Source organism: Myotis yumanensis, unplaced genomic scaffold, assembly GCF_028538775.1.
Source record: "Myotis yumanensis isolate MYYU_CA2020_CCGP unplaced genomic scaffold, mMyoYum1.0.hap1 SCAF_3, whole genome shotgun sequence".
NCBI classification, from domain to species: domain Eukaryota; kingdom Metazoa; phylum Chordata; class Mammalia; order Chiroptera; family Vespertilionidae; genus Myotis; species Myotis yumanensis.
Window position 1 is genome coordinate 29,044,290 of NW_027223754.1, and position 16,314 is coordinate 29,060,603.

Below are 16,314 nucleotides of genomic sequence, written 5' to 3' on the forward strand. Positions count from 1 at the left end.
GCTTGGGAAGCAGTATCTAAACGGATTGGGATAATGCTCCAGAGAATGGCATTTTTTAAATCTATTTTTATACAATGTAATCAAAGGAGGGGACATAGGTGGGTTACATGAAATCCATTGGTGATAGATTAGAGAGGCGGGAGAAAGCAAAGCAGGGAAACCCCTGGGATTGGATAAAAAGTAAAATGATAAGACACATACTTAAGTGGGTGCAGGATAGTTAACAGTCAACAATTAACATAATGGTAATAACAATGAAGGAATGTGTGGTATCTGTCCTGGTGCCCAGGGCTTTTGGTTGTACCCTGAGGGGTCCGGAAAAAGGGAAGTTACAAGTTACCCAGACATTTCAAGGATATGTTATCATAGATGCAAAAAGACAGACAGGCTCAGTTAAGGTAAAGGTTGACCTTGTCAGTGAAGATACCAGCCTAGGATGTAACTACCCACCATAACTGCTTTAAGTTAAAGTTTAATTTCAGACCATCCTTTGTGGTTACTTTAGGTCTCTGAGTTTGCAAGACCGCCATGCAGGCCTCCCCTGAGCTTGTCAGGTTAGCACGAGGCCCCTTTCGTCCACCTCTTACCTGTTCCTAGCCATCCAGAACTCCATTTTGGAGGGCAGCTGTCATTATTTCCTGCCATTCATATGCATGTGTGTATATGTATACACACACACAAATAGTAGTAGCACTATTATACTATTCTATCCTGCTGAAAAACAAAATTTGAGTGAATTTTAAAGATGGCTTTAGTCAATGATTCATGAATCGGGAGGCATTCCATCTATCAGAAAGGAACTCCAAGGAGCTATACAAAATGAAAGACGTACAGACAGAAGAGAGTGGGTTGAGGAAGTTAAACTAGCAAAAAGCAGATTGTCGCAAGGTCCCAGGGGTCTTTCTAGCAGATTACTCACTAGTGCTAACCAGGTCATTTCTGATGACTGGTTTAAGATTCCATTTCCGGGAGAGGCTGAAACTAATTAAATTAGGTATTAAATCTCATTTTGGTGACCCAGAGCTTAGCATAAGTGATTGCATTTTGTGCTTCTTGTTTCTTTTTTAACAGTACTTTTCTCATATCACAATATATCTAGACATTTGCTCCCTGTCAGTGTCTAGATCTCCTTTTGGGTAAAGCTTCGGGAACACAGATAGCATCAGGCATGTACGGACAGACATCACTCAACCAGGCCTGCCCATGGACAGTTAGGAACTTTTAAATAAATGCTGTTATAGTACTAGAAATCATTCCACATGAGTGGCAGTATATCATAGGATAATTGCCTAGCAATGGAATTTGTTGGGTCAAAGGGACGAGCATTTTCTAATTCAAAATATACTTGTAAGTTTATGAGAGACCATCTCCCCACCTCACAACTGAGGGTCGCTTCCTGAGAAAGCCTGCTAGGTCTGACCCCACTACGCACTCTGCTAACCTTCCAGGAGCTCAACACTCTACGTCTACCCTGTACCACCAATTCCCCCTTCCAACCCCAGCCCTTTCTGCTGACCTCTCTGAACCATAATCGCTTGTCAATAAAACCCCCACCTCCTAAATGTTTGATAAATGGCACTGTTTCCTCAGAGCGTTCTAAACCACCAAGTAGGGCTCACAGGCTTTCTCCTTGGGAGGAAGGAGATGCCGGTGGGGAGCTGTGCCTGTCTTGTTTCTCATTTCAGACTAATCAGTTATTTATTCTCCGTGGGGACAGTGAATGGAAAGGGGCGGAGACCAGGGATGTTGGCCAGCAGATTTCCTGCCACAGGACTGAATGCAGCAACATCCTCCTCCTACCAGCGCCTGCAGAAACCTTTCCTGAGGACCCTGCTTTCCCTGCAGCCCAGCACATGGTAGCTGTCTCATCTTCCTGTCCCATCTACCTTGGGCCTGGAGGTGGGGTAGGGGCTTGTTTTCTATTCATTGCTACCTTCAAGCCTTAGTCCACCCCCCCCCCCCGCCCCCCCGCCATCTCTGAAGCACATACCAAGGGGCATCACTTTCCCTCCAGGCACTTGGTCACTGCCCATCACTCCTGACAGTTCTCTGTGCTGCTTTGTCATCACTCTTGATCCAGCTTTGATCTCACTTCAGCCCCTCTTCTTTCCCCAGATCCTGTAATTATGACATGAGCTCCCTCCAAACCCAGTTCTTAAGCCTTTCAGTGAGCACAGACCTGTTTACCTTCCGGTTATCCGATTCCAAGGTTCAGCCCTCATCCCCACCATTGCCCTCAGCCACCTCACCCCATCAGACTTGGCTTTGGCCTTTACCTGCTCCAACTTCCGCCTACCCCCTCCTCCCTTGCTGCATCCAAGCGGGGAAGGGGTGATGAGGGGCCTCGCCTGTCCGCTGTGCTCCCTTCTGGGCCAGTATGCCTCTCCAGGGTGACACCCAGATACTGGCAAAGTTGCTGAACAAGCCTGTCTCAAAATGACTCCCTTGGATTCCACTTTTCCTCCAATAGTTTCATTTCTTTCTTGAAATCACAATCCATTACTCACTGTATTTCTCTCCTCTGAAAAACTCATCAAGAACACATCCATACTATCTCACAGGTTATTAGTCTCACTCCTGCTAACTTGTAATTCTCTATACACTAAAATAGTTAATATTGTCTTTTTATCCAAAAATTTCCAGGCATTAAAATTTTTCCCCATGTAGACTTTTAGAAGGTTATCATTTTTAAAAAAAGGATCTTAATTTGAGATTAGACTTTTTTCCATTCTGAGAATAAAAAAGGATCTTCTCTTAAATTTATGGTTTCATTTTCTAACACTTAAAACTTCGACCACTTGGGACTTAGTATAAAAAATGAGTACAATCTAACTTTGCTTTTTTCAAGCTGATAAACCCGATTTTGCCAGCATTATTTGTTGAAAAGTTTCCTTTCCCTGACATGCCCCTGGATGTCGCGCACATTCTCATGTATTTGGTTCATTTATGGATTTTATTTGGTTCCAGAGATCCATTTATATACCAGCAGTATGGTGTTTTAATTACACTGTGTTATAGGTTTTAAAACAGTATTTGACTATTCTTGCCTATTTGCTTTTCTGTTTTAACTTTAGGATCACCAGGTCTGTGTTTTAAAATAAGGGACAATCTGACATCTTAAAATACTGCACAAATATAGGAATAAATCATTTAATAATGCTTTTCAGCCTGACTGGTGTGGCTCAGTGGTTGAACTTTGACCTATGACCCAGGAAATTGTGGTTCAATTCCTGGTCAGGGCACATGCTCGGGTTGCCAGCTTGATCCCCAGTGTGTCTATGTGTGTGTGTGGGGGGGGGGGGGGGGGGGGGGGGGGGGAGTGCAGGAGGCAGCCCATGAATGATTCCATCTCATCACTGACATTTCTCTCTCTCTCTCCCTTCCTCTCTGAAATCAATAAAAACATATTGAAAAAATAAAATTCATATAGCATAGATATTTTCTTGTTACTAGGTATTATCATTTTTTGCTCTTATTGAAAAAATGGTCTTCCATTATATTTTGACTTTTCTGTTAATTTTGTGTTTAATTAAAAACTTAGTGAATTTCCCTTTTTTTTTAGTCATAGCTTCTCAGTTACTTCTTAGATTTTTCAGGGAATCATATCTGTAAATAATTTCACTTTCTCATTTCCAATTTTATAGCCTTTTTCTCATTTAAGTGCCTTTTCTTTTTCAATCATTTGCTCTACACTTGTCTTACTACATTAACATTTAATTATAGTAAAACTTTAAATGATACTGATAGTTGAATGGATAAAAACAAGCACAATAAGAGGCACAGTATGTTGCTCACTGTGAAGCCAGACCAGTCTGCTGATGTTTTGCTGAGTAGCTTGTGAAAGCGGACAGGAAAGAATCATTTCCTGGGAGGGTGATGGGCATTTGCCCTTCTTCTGGTTCTGTCTGTTGTATTAGTAATGAATTTTAAGTTGCTAAAGATTTATGAGGAATGTCATCTGCATACCACAAAGTTTTATTAATGTAATTTTAAGGCCAATTAAACTAATTTTATTCAGAGTAAGTCTACATTAAGTTACAATATTAATCTCTAGAGACAGTGAACTTAAAATATAAGAAGTAGAAATCTATTTGGTGTTTTATAGACCATATATCATAGAACTCAAATGAAAATTTACAAATATAGAAATGATGATACTTAGAGGATTTTCATATGGAAACCCATAAGATGTCATATTTTAAACACGCATGTTTCAAAAATGCAGAATCTTTGAGTAATTTAGCACAAAATCAAATTATATAAACTTGTTATAGTCCAGAAAATATTGCTTTGTTAAACACTTATACCATGATCAAAATTCCTTTGGTAGTTTTTAATAAAAATGAAACATGCCATTATGTAAAATATAAAGTAGTTTTAAATGTTATCTAAAAGTATCTTTGTTATAGTTACCATACTAACATAATCTGCTACTCAACTTCACTATACATACACAACATGAAACCAGGTGCCAATGAAATCCTTTTAATCTTTTGACAAAATAACCTCTGCTTCACAATAAAGACTTTAAGTCTCCTATAAAACATTTTACAGTGGTTATGGCACAGAGAATGACGACTGTCCCTGTGCGTGACTGTAAGAACAAAACCAAACTTTATTATACCATTCATACAAATACTGCAATTAAAAAAAATCAAACAGCAGTTACCCCAATGCAAAATACAGGGACTGCTAGACTCAATCTTAGAATGGTAAACACAAACACACTCTCCCCCCAAAACCTTAAACAGAAAATTCACAAATAATTCAGTGGAAATAAAGACGCTGATGGGTTCATTGCTCTAAACACATCAGACCCGATGTCCTCTTGGCACATCAGAGATCTCACCGAGAAACCTCATTATAGAAAAATCAGTCATTAAAGTTTAAAACTTTTTAAAAATAAATGAAAAACAGATGCCAGTATTTAGATTGCATAATTAATAAGCCAGTTTTTAACACTGACTTTCTTCTTAATGTTCACCAATTAAGGGTTCTTGTTTTAATCTAAGTGTTCATCAACTAAAATAGCTTATCTTCAGGAATACCTAAGTAATCTCTGTAGCTAAAGAATGCAGCATAGAGGGTCTTTTTATTGTGCATTCATGATCACACACAAAAACAAACCAAACTTTCAGGTTTTTTGCCACAAGAACACCACCTTACAAAGGAACCTTATTTAACCAGTATCTTCTTGTCCAATCCCAATGTCATTCTGCACAGAGCAATGGAAACAACTTAAATGCCTAAAAGAACAAGAGGAAGAACTGGAGGGTGAAAAGATATATATGCCATTTGCAAATCCTTAAGCCTTGTGAAGGGTTATTCAAGAATCATCTCCTTTCCTTCGAATCCAAAGTATCTGTGCTGGCTCAATCCCAGAAAGCCCTGGAAACAGCACAGAGGTGTTTCACTGCTCTGGAGATACATTCCAGTGTCTCACTGAGAGAAAACAGCTGGCCGATGCATCAGGCCACGTAATGGTACTGATTTGGATTGTCTTTATCTCTCTCCATATAGTCTCTGTCTATAAGAGATTCAATTCTCTTTTTCAAATCTCCAGGCTAAAAAAGAAAAACACACACACACCCAATTACAGTGGAATTAAATTTGCAAACAAAGGGGAATATAACATCATGCATGAAATATGTGATTTATAATTATGCTCATTTTACACATAATTATATAAATATACATATTTATTTGTAATTATAAAATGATACTAAAACTTCCTACTTCAAAGACAATGTTAACATTATTTCTCGATCAAAGTGCTCCATGTGAATTTTTAGGCCTTTCTGTGGGAAATATGAAACTTGTGAAATGTAAATACATTATTTATGATCACTAATGAATATATGTACATGGCAGATCCTATTAGGCAATACATTTCTGTTTGTTTGAAAGGGAAATCTGATAATGTCTCAAGGCACTTTCATCTGTTAAGGATATTTCTCCCTAAGAACTAATATTTACTATATATGCTATATTTATACAGTACAATCACAAATTCTGAGTGTTCCTTAGCTAAAAGTAGATGACTGAATTGATATATGTCCACACCATGACATGTCAGCCCAGGAAGAGCGCCCTCTGGCTCTGCTGTTAGGAAGCACGATTATGCTGACAATTATGAGCAAGTTTTTTTACCTGTATGTTCTTTCTTCCAAACATCGTAACTTTCTATTCAGTGATACGTCATACATTTTACAATATGTGGCTGAAACCCAATTACCCATCAAAATAGAACTAGGCGCTATGGGTGTATGCACACCTTACTTGCTATTCAGTCTTTTAATTGCTGGGCCTCTCATCTGCAGAGGGGAAAATCAACACTCTCCCTGGCTCATGGTCGGGAGGAATGGTGTATGAGGCAGTGTTCCATGACTGTGCAGAGCACGGTGGAGCACACATTGCCTCTGCAGAGTACAGAAACCCAATATTTGCTGAGGCAGGATGGCATTCTCACCTGCCATTTCAGTGTCGAGACTCATTGGTCCACCTCGACTCCCTTGGTGAGAAGGGAGGGTCAGCTGGTCTCTTATCAAACTGGACAACACAAACTCAGAGTACTTCCACCTCAAAAGCACATGTGGCAGGCTTAGTCACTGAAAGGCCAGGTATCATGAGAGTCCCATACTTTCTAGATGGATTTATACATGCTTTAAAGCTCTTCATAATGCTTCTCTCACTTATCCTATCCTGTACTCCATATACAGCCAGGACAGGTCTCAGTTCTGGAAATATGTTCGGACTGAAAGGTTTTAGGGTAGACTTTTTACTCAATAGCAACGAAGACATATTACTGAGGTAAAGAATGCTTTGTAGTTTGCAAAATGCTTATTAGTTAGCATGATCTCCTTAAAATCCTGTGATATAACCTGAATTGTTACAACTACTTAATAATGAATGTCCATTTCCATGTAGTACCTTCTCCCTTCTAGAGTGGGAATTTTAAGTATATCACTCCCATAATGGTGATGAATAACATTTGAGATAAAGTTCCTACTCTCATCATTTGCCAGGTTTTCTAGACTTAGTATATACATAAGGGTATATACTAAGGTATATAAAGGTAGATTTTTGAAGCGAATTATCACTTATAATATAGAACAAATGATATGATTCTGAAGGTAATGAGAATCGAACATTATTCGCCAATTGTTTGGCACAATCCTACAGTTTTAATTAAGCCAATATGCATTTACCTTTACTGGAAATTTCAGCTGGTTATACAATTCAGACACTAGGAGATTATGACCCAGAGTCTTTCTCATCTTCATTATTCGGACGATGGCAGCATCAATCTGATACTGTCTATCCTGAAACACTCGCTCAGTGGTGCTGACTTGTTCTTCAACCTGCACAAAAAAGACAAATAGTGAAGTGTAAAGATATATTTTAGTATTAATTACGTCATACTGTTGACGTTGACTAGAAACTTTGGATGCCAAGAAAGGCCAAACTTTAAATGAATCTTGTTCTGCTATGCATTGTGTTCTAATAAAACCTAGCTTCCAAGGAGTGCAACGTCAGTACCAAACACTGAAAAAAAATTTTAAAAGTTATAGAAAAGCTGTAAAAACCCTATATAATCCTGGATTAAATCCAGGAGCACAGTAATGAAAACAAAACAAAGCATACTAGCCATCAGAATTTATTCCAGAAATGTAAACTTTTCTCAGCATTGGGAATCTACTAATGTGACAGTAATTTCAAGGTTAGATTATAATCACCTTGATAAGGCATGACAAAACTGAAAATCTATTCTTGATTTAAAACAAACTTGAATATATAAGGAGTAATTAGAAAAAATAAAAGAACTTGAACAGATTAAGAGCTGTTACCAGAAGCAAACAGCAAACGCTGATAACAACAACTTGATGGTTAAAAAACCCACAAAAAAACCCAACCACAGTGGCTTAGTGGTTGAGCATTGATCTGTGAACAGGGAGGTCATGGTTTGATTCCAGGTCAGGGCACACGCCCGGGTTGTGGGCTTGATCCCCTGTAGGGGGCATGCAGGAGGTAGCCGATCAATGATTCTTCTCATTGATGCTTCTCTCTCTTTCTTCCTCTCCCTTCCTCTCTGAAATTAAAATATATATATATATATATATATATATATATATATATATATATATATATATATATACATATATATATATATTTTAAAACAACCTAATAGGAACCCGCAGATCAAAGAAGGGTGGGGGATAGGCAGGTCTGTGTATGTCAAACATCTTAAAAACAAACAAACAGCCCTAACTGGTTTGGCTCAGTGGATAGAGCAAGGGTCCTCAAACTTTTTAAACAGGGGGCCAGTTCACTGTCCCTCAGACTGTTGGAGGGCCGGACTATAGTTTAAAAAAAAAACTATGAACAAATTTCTATGCACACTGCACATATCTTATTTTGAAGTAAAAAACAAAACGGGAACAAATACAATATTTGTATTTGCATGTGGCCCATAGGCCGTAGTTTGAGGACCCCTGGGATAGAGTGTCAGCCTGCGGACTGAAGGGTCCCCGGTTCGATTCCGGTCAAGGGCATGTACCTTGGTTGCGGGCACATCCCCAGTAGGGAGCGTGCAGGAGGCAGCTGAATCAATGTTTCTCTCTCATCGATGTTTCTAATTCTCTATCCCTCTTCCCTCCTCTCTGTAAAAAATCAATAAAATATATTTTTTTTAAAAAAACAAAAAACCCAAACAAAAAAACCCTTAAAAATGAATGTCTGTTTTCCCCATATATTACCAGCCCTGGATATGACAAACTTTTAAACATTTCCCAAAGTGACAGATTAAAAATGGAATGTTACTTTAATTTGAATTTCATAAAAATTATTGGTGAGAGTGAACATCTTTTATATATTTATTGTTTTTGTTTTTATTTCTTTTGTGTAGTCTGAACATATTTTCTGAAGGCTGCTTTGAACACCTCTATGTAAGTAAAGCAATCACTGTCTTCTGCTGGAGGTGGAGAAAGTATTTGTGATACCACTTTAGATCAATGAAAGCTGACCTTGGGTTGTCTGAATTGACCTCACTCATTCAAAAGGCCTCTCTTCAAGTCATTAACATGTACAAGGGGGCCAGCTGGACATCCTGTTATATAAGTGGGGTGCCAGGGGTGGGCCTGCCCACCTGGCCTGTATGTTTGATAACAGCCCAGGGGTGCAAGGACTTCTGCATTAGGAAGGGCCTGAGGGCAGTGGGCCAGAACCTGCTCTGGACACGAACCTTGAGAATCTGATCAAAGCTATAGATGCTCCACCTGTACACAGATCACAGATACAATGTCAGTGGGTCCTTGACACCCACAACTCTTACCACTTCCACCCCAGGACCCTGGCTGAGGCCGAGGCTGAGAGAATGGCTGAAATGTGCTGTGCAAAAATAAAAAGACAAGTCACTGGGTTTTGGAAATGACATGCTCTCTCCACTAACAGAATTTGATATAGGAAGCTCTGATTTATCACACCACTTTTGTGAATAACTTAAATGCATTTCTTTTTGATTTTCATTCTTGTGAATATAAAGTTAACAAAAGCTAAATTAAAATGAATACTCTTATAAACACTGTATTCAAATTAGATACTTTAGAAATATACTTCAGAACTCTTACAGTCAAGAAATTATAAAAACCAGTGATTCCTTGGTGAACACCCTCCCTATAAGTAAAAAGAGAAAGTTTATACATACGGTTTCCTTCATCTGAATTTGATTGATCTTTATTCGAAATAACTTGTGTTTGAAATCTCCGTTAAAAATGAATTTGTCTCCATCTTCTACCTCCTTTCCTTTGGGACTTTTAATCAGAACTCGTGCTTTGCCACAGGCCAGTGACTGTAATGTTCTCCGCAATTCACTGTCCTCTGGATGGGGAGAAAAATGCAGGCACAGATTAGCATTAAAACGAATAATGACACAACAAAAATGAAAGAAACCACTCTCTCAAGTGCGACAAGCAGAGACACAGTCTTAAACGAGTAAGTGTTTAAAAACAAGGGCACTCAAAAACCACACATTCATAAAAGTGTTTTCATACCTATCCCAGTGGCCATTTTTATGTCTTCAAAGCTGAATCCGTCCCCTTCATTGAACATGAGAAGCACCAGAGTCTGGAAGAGGGATACCTGGAACTCTTTCTTTCCCTTAAAGAAAACAAACATATCATGCATGAAGCTACGTTTGCACAATCTTGAAAACTTTTTTTTTTTTTTAATATATTTTATTGATTTTTTACAGAGAAGAAGGAAGAAGGACAGAGAGTTAGAAACATCGATGAGAGAGAAACATCGATCAGCTGCCTCCTGCACGCCCCCCACTGGGGATGCGCCCGCAACCAAGGTACATGCCCTTGACCGGAATTGAACCTGGGACCCTTGAGTCCGCAGGCTGACGCTCTATCCACTGAGCCAAACCGGTTCGGCACAATCTTGAAAACTTTTAAGAAGCTTTCTTTTGCTCTCAAACTTTGGGGGAGAGGGTAGAAGAAATTACTAATTAGCCACCAAATAAGAAGAAATTATATTACTAATTATACAAGCATAAAATGACTTGGTATTGCACTTAAAAATTCTTCTCTTGAAATATTTTTTAAAGTAGTAAAAAAGTTCTTTAGTAAATTGTGTTGAACAAGGTGATTATCATTATTTCAAGTCAGATGTTGCTGACACAAATCTAACAGCACCCTTGGGTCCCATTTTAGCTTGCCGAGGTCCTCTTAATGGTTAGGAATGCCACTGGAATGAGTGGACAGAGCATGAGAAGGCCCAGTGACAAAACCTGTATGGACAGGGGAGCTAGCAAAAGATCCAGCTAACATCATTGTTAAAGAATGAGTAATGAAATAAGCACATAAATGATCATAAACTGTTGGCCAGTTTCCCTTTATATGTGCTTGTGATGTACATGACTAATATAACCCAGTTTTGGACCTCACATAATTTCACACCTCTATTTTTTTTTAAATATATTTTTATTGATTTCAGAGAGGAAGGGAGAGGGAGAGAGAAACATCAATGATGAGAGAGCATCATTGATTGGTTGCCTCTTGCATGCCCCACATTGGAGATGGACCCCAAAGCTGGGCATGTGCCCTGACTGGGAATCGAACCATGACCTCGTTTCATAGGGCAACGCTCAACTACTGAGCTACGCTGGCTGGGCCCCACCTCTATTTAAAAAGTCCCCACTGTAGAGGCTTTCCACACATAATTAGTTCTGTGTGGACAACAGAGCATGCTGTGAGTGCTTCATCCTCAAGCCTAGCCATGGAAGGGAAGAATCGCAGTGAGGAGATCATTCTGCAGAGGTTCAGTTCTGAAGCTGGCAGTGAGGGGATCATAGCTTAACTTTTATAATACCTTAAAGACTAGTAGGTGTGGTTTTATGTGTATAACCCTGCACAACAAAATACAATGCAACATGAATGCATAATCCTATATAATAAAAGCCTGATATGCTAAGCATCCGGTCACCCGTTCAACCAATCAAAGCGTAATATGCTAATGAGATGCTAAGGCTGCTCAACCACTTGCTATGACGTGCGTTGACCACCAGGGGGTGGCGTGAAACAAAGGAAGGCCCCAGCCAGAAGCCAGCAGCCTAAGAAGGGAGGCCCCAGCCCGCAGCTGGAAGGCCCCAATTGGCCCTGATCGCCGGCCAGGCCTGGTGCTCAAATTTCATGCACCAGGCCTCTAGTTATAAATAATGCTGCAATAAACATAGGGGGGCATACATTCTTTGGAATTAGTGTTTCGGGTTTCTTTGGATTATATTCCTGTAAGTGGAATTGCTGGGTCATAAGGTAGTTCCATTTTTAATTTTTTTTCATAGGGGCTGCACCAATCTGCATTTCCACCAACAGTGCACAAGGGTTCCTTTTTCTCCACATCCTCACCAACACTATTTGTTGAGTTACTGAAGAAAGCCATTCTGACAGGTGTGAGGTGATATCTCATTGTGGTTTTAATTTGCATCTTTTCGTATGTATGTTCTCTTCCGAGAAATGTCTATTTTAGGTCCTTTGCCCATTTTTTAATTTTATTGTTTTGGTGTTGAGTTTTATAAAATCTTTATAAATTTTGTATATTAACCCCTTATCAGATGTATTGGTGAATACGTTCTCCCATTCAGTGGGTTGTCTTTTCAGTTTGTTGATGGTTTCCTTTGCTGTGCAAAAACATTTTAGTTTGATGTAGTCTCATTTGTTATTTTTTCTTTGGTTTCCCTTGCCCAAAGATAGATAGATAGACAGACAGATATATATAAATAAAATATTGCTAAGAGAATTGTCACAGATTTTACTGCATATGTGTTCTTCTAGGATTTTTATAATTTCGAGTCTTACATTTAAATCTTTAATCCCTTTTGAAGTTTATTCTTGTATATGGTGTCCAAAGGTGATTTAGTTTCACTTTTTTGCAGGTATCCAATTTTCCCAACACCATTTGTTGAATAGACTGTCTTTATTCCATTGTATGTTCTTGCCTCCTTTGTCAAACATTAATCATAAAGGCATGGGTTTATTTCTGGGCTCTATATTCTGTTTCATTGATCTATATGTCTATTTTTATGCCAGTAACATGGTTTTGATTACCATGGCCTTATAGTATAGTTTACCAGGTAGCGTGATTCCTCCAACTTTGTTCTTTCTCAAGATTTCTGTAGCTATTCTGGGTCTTTTGTGGATCCATATAAATATTTTGGAATGTTTGTTCTAGTTCTGTGAAATACTCCACTGGTATCTTGATAGGAATTGCATTGCATCTATTGATCATCTGCCACTTATACTTTTTTAAAAAATTTAAAAAAAAAATATTTTATTGATTTTTTGCAGAGAGGAAGGGAGAGGGATAGAGAGTTAGAAACATCGATGAGGGAGAAACATCGATCAGCTGCCTCCTGCACACTCCCCACTGGGGATATGCCCACAACCAAGGTACATGCCCTTGACTGGAATCAAACCTGGGACCCTTGAGTCTGCAGGCCGACGCTCTATCCATTGAGCCAAACCGGTTAAGGCTACTTTTTAAAAAATAAAACCCGCATATAAGTGGACCCACACAGTTCAAAACATAGTTGTTCAAGGGTCAACTGTATAATTTATAATAGTGTATAGATAATGTATTATAATAGCCAGCAAAATAGAAATCTTGTTTGTTTTTGCTTAGTGTACATAAGTTTATTTATAAAATTAAAGTTAAATTCGAATATGAAGGGACTTTTGTGACATGCTTCTTTCATTTATCAATACATTGTATGCATTTCCCATTTTAAATGATCATTTTTAAAAATAGCACTGCAGCCTTGTTGGTGTGGCTTAGTGGTTGAGCATCGACCTATGAACCAGGAGGGCATGGTTCGATTTCCGTTGAGGGCACATGCCTGGGTTGTGGGCTCGATCCCTAGAGTGGGGCATACAGGAGGCATCCAATCAATGATTCTCTCTCATCACTGATATTTCTATCTCTCGCTCTGAAATCAATAAAAATATATTTTAAAAAACCATTAAAAAAATAGCACTGCAACAGACATTTTTATTCATTAACCTGAGAAAAGGTCTTATTAAGATGAATTACCAGAATTGAAGCTAATGCAACAAAGCATGTTTGGAGAGGTTTTGAGATACACATTGTCAAACCACCCTTCATAAAGCTCACGTTATCCCTCCCTCCAGCAATGGGCAAGAGTTGCTGTTTCTTTTAATTTTAGCCTTTATCAATTTCATAATCAAAAGTGGCACTTTATTGTGTTTTAATTTGCAACCTTTGATTGGCAGAGAAGTGGAACACATTTTCATGGATATTGATTTTTTAGTCTTGCTTTTATGAGTTGCCTCTCCACATCCTTTGCTCATTTTTCAATTAGGTAAATGTTTTTCTATTCCTGTTGACTTATTATTGATTGGGATATTAATCCTTCAACTGTTCCAATTTTATCACCTACAAAAGCCAGTGTTGAGTTATACTGAATATTTTCTTTTCTTTGCTACCAAAGTTCAATCACAATTTTAAAAATTGTTAACATACTTACAAAAATAAAAAATATATTTAACAGACAAAGAACTTACTTCCTTAAACTCTGCTTTTAAAACAGCATGTCCCAATGTAGTTTGCCATTGAAGTTTTCGACCACTGTGCTTTCCGAGATAAAATGTCTTAAATACTTCCTGAAGTTTAATCATCTGTCAAGCAAAGGAAAACAATTTAATTATGCTAAACACTATTAATCATTCAATTTACAATTTTTCACAGCTAAATAAAAATATCAGTTCTGTTTTGACAGTTCTTTTTCTGGATTCTGTTACCTGTGAAAAATGTTCACTACCTAGGACATTGGGGTTTTCCCTCACACAATGGGATAACACTTGAACTACTGTTTTATGTACAAACAGGTTGTATTTTGTAGTCTCCACACCCCACACCCAAGCTTCCGTGGCTGATAGCACATGTAATGAAGACCACAGCGACCATCCTCAGTGACGCTGTCTAAGGCCCAGGTGTTCCTCACCAGGTCTTAGCTCAAGCTCTCACTGACTCCTAACTGCTCTTAGGGCCTTGGGATGCCTCATCTCTGAACCATGATCCATGATAATGGCAAGACCTGGGCATCGAGCTGCTGTGAAGGTTAATATAAAACACTTAGGACAGTGTATGCATAGGAAGCGTGACATAAGCTAGCCATTATTTTCATGGAAGATTTCAGCCAGTTTTTTTATTGCTGATATCTCATTTTAAGCCCCCGAGCTCCCCCCCCTCCTCCTCCAGGTGTCCCCTCCTTTCCCAGTTCTGAACCTGTTCCTGTTTATGGACAGACTGTCTTATTCCTCTGATAGTGTTTCTCTAGAATGTTTATGTGCACTACATCTGTTTCTCTAACTTCCTTTTGCTCATTATTTTCTTTTCCTTTCACATCTGCTTTACTCTGCATTCAGGATCACCAGTGGTCTGTGCTGCCAAAACTAATGGCTCTCCTCAGGCTTGATGATGCCTCTCAACAGCTTCCCATGAAGCAGCCTCCTGCTTCCTCCTGGTGTCTATGACACTCATCGCTTGGACAGGAATTCCTGTCTCTATGTCTCTATGTCCACACTTTCTGAGTCTTCTTTGGTTTGTCTTTCCACCCACTCCACACATGCTGGCATCTCCATGGCCTCCTTCCTCCCCCCAATTTTGCACCACTTCCACATTCTTCCTAAGAGTAAAATTCTTCCATGGCTTGCTGAGGCCCCTTTCCTCTGAAACTTCTGACCTCACTGGCCTCTCCTATGCCTCCCACCCTGACGCTCTGTAGTCCCATTTTCCATTTCACTGAGCACAGTGTCTCATCCTCCCTCAGGCTCTCACACATCTCCTCTACCAGATCTGGGAAGCCACTTTCCTAACAATACCAACTCATTTTTCAGAACTGCTTCCTCAGAGAAGCCTTCTCTAACCACTCTTAGCTCTGATAATAGTTACTGCAATTTGTGAATAGCTCCTCTGGACAGAGAGCTGAAAGAGGGCAAAACCAGGTCTGGGATTTTCATTGCTCTACACTTTGTATAAAATACTTGCAGATGCTGAGTGAATAATTCCTGCTGTTCCGGGCCTGATGTGCCCTTTCAGTGAGAGCCTCTGTTAGAAATGCCTAGCAGCCTCCTATCTATTTGGCAAACTCCTCTTCACGCTTCAAACTGAACTATACAGTCATACTTTTTCATTACCCAACTTTGACATCAAATCCCAGGCATGGTATCATTTCATTTCTAAGTATGTTCATTTTTAAGTATTTAAGTATAAGGACTTTTTAGAAAACATATCTACTAAACCATATAACACCTAAATATTAAGTCAATAATGTGATAAAACTCAATGCATACCTTTCCTAAAAATTATTTCCTTGACATTAATTCCTAATATAATAATCATAATCATAATATAGCAACTAACATTGGGTGCTTATTATGTGCTAGTTTACGATTGCAGGCTCAAAATGGATCAAAAACCTAAATGTAAGCGCGAAAACTATAAAACTCTTAGAAGAAAACACAGAGGTAAAATTTCATCACCTTGGATTTGGCAATAGTTTTTTTTAGATATGATACCAAAAGTACAAGCAACAATAGAAATAACAGATTAACTGGACTTTATAAAAATTAAAAACTTTTGTGCAAAGGACATTATTAAGAAAGTAACAAGACACCTCACAGAACGGGAGAAGATGTTTGCAAATCACATACCTAATAAGGGTCTAATATATAGAATATAGAAAGAACTCTTACAGTTCAACAACAAAGACAGAAAACATAATTTAAACATGGGTAA

General features: G+C 38.7%; 1 protein-coding gene across 1 annotated transcript in view; it reads right to left on the minus strand.

Moving 5' to 3' along the window:
• Window positions 1–4,469: 4,469 nt before the first annotated feature.
• The window catches only part of CUL4A (cullin 4A), a 58,726-nt gene continuing 46,881 nt past the window's right edge, over window positions 4,470–16,314 (minus strand). The window contains exons 16-20 of the mRNA XM_070408561.1: window positions 14,079–14,192; window positions 10,050–10,155; window positions 9,704–9,876; window positions 7,209–7,361; window positions 4,470–5,564 (exon numbers count right to left, since the gene is read on the minus strand). Coding sequence (XP_070264662.1) covers window positions 5,469–5,564; window positions 7,209–7,361; window positions 9,704–9,876; window positions 10,050–10,155; window positions 14,079–14,192 — 642 coding nt within the window. The 3' untranslated portion in view covers window positions 4,470–5,468. The remainder of the gene's footprint in view (window positions 5,565–7,208; window positions 7,362–9,703; window positions 9,877–10,049; window positions 10,156–14,078; window positions 14,193–16,314) is intronic.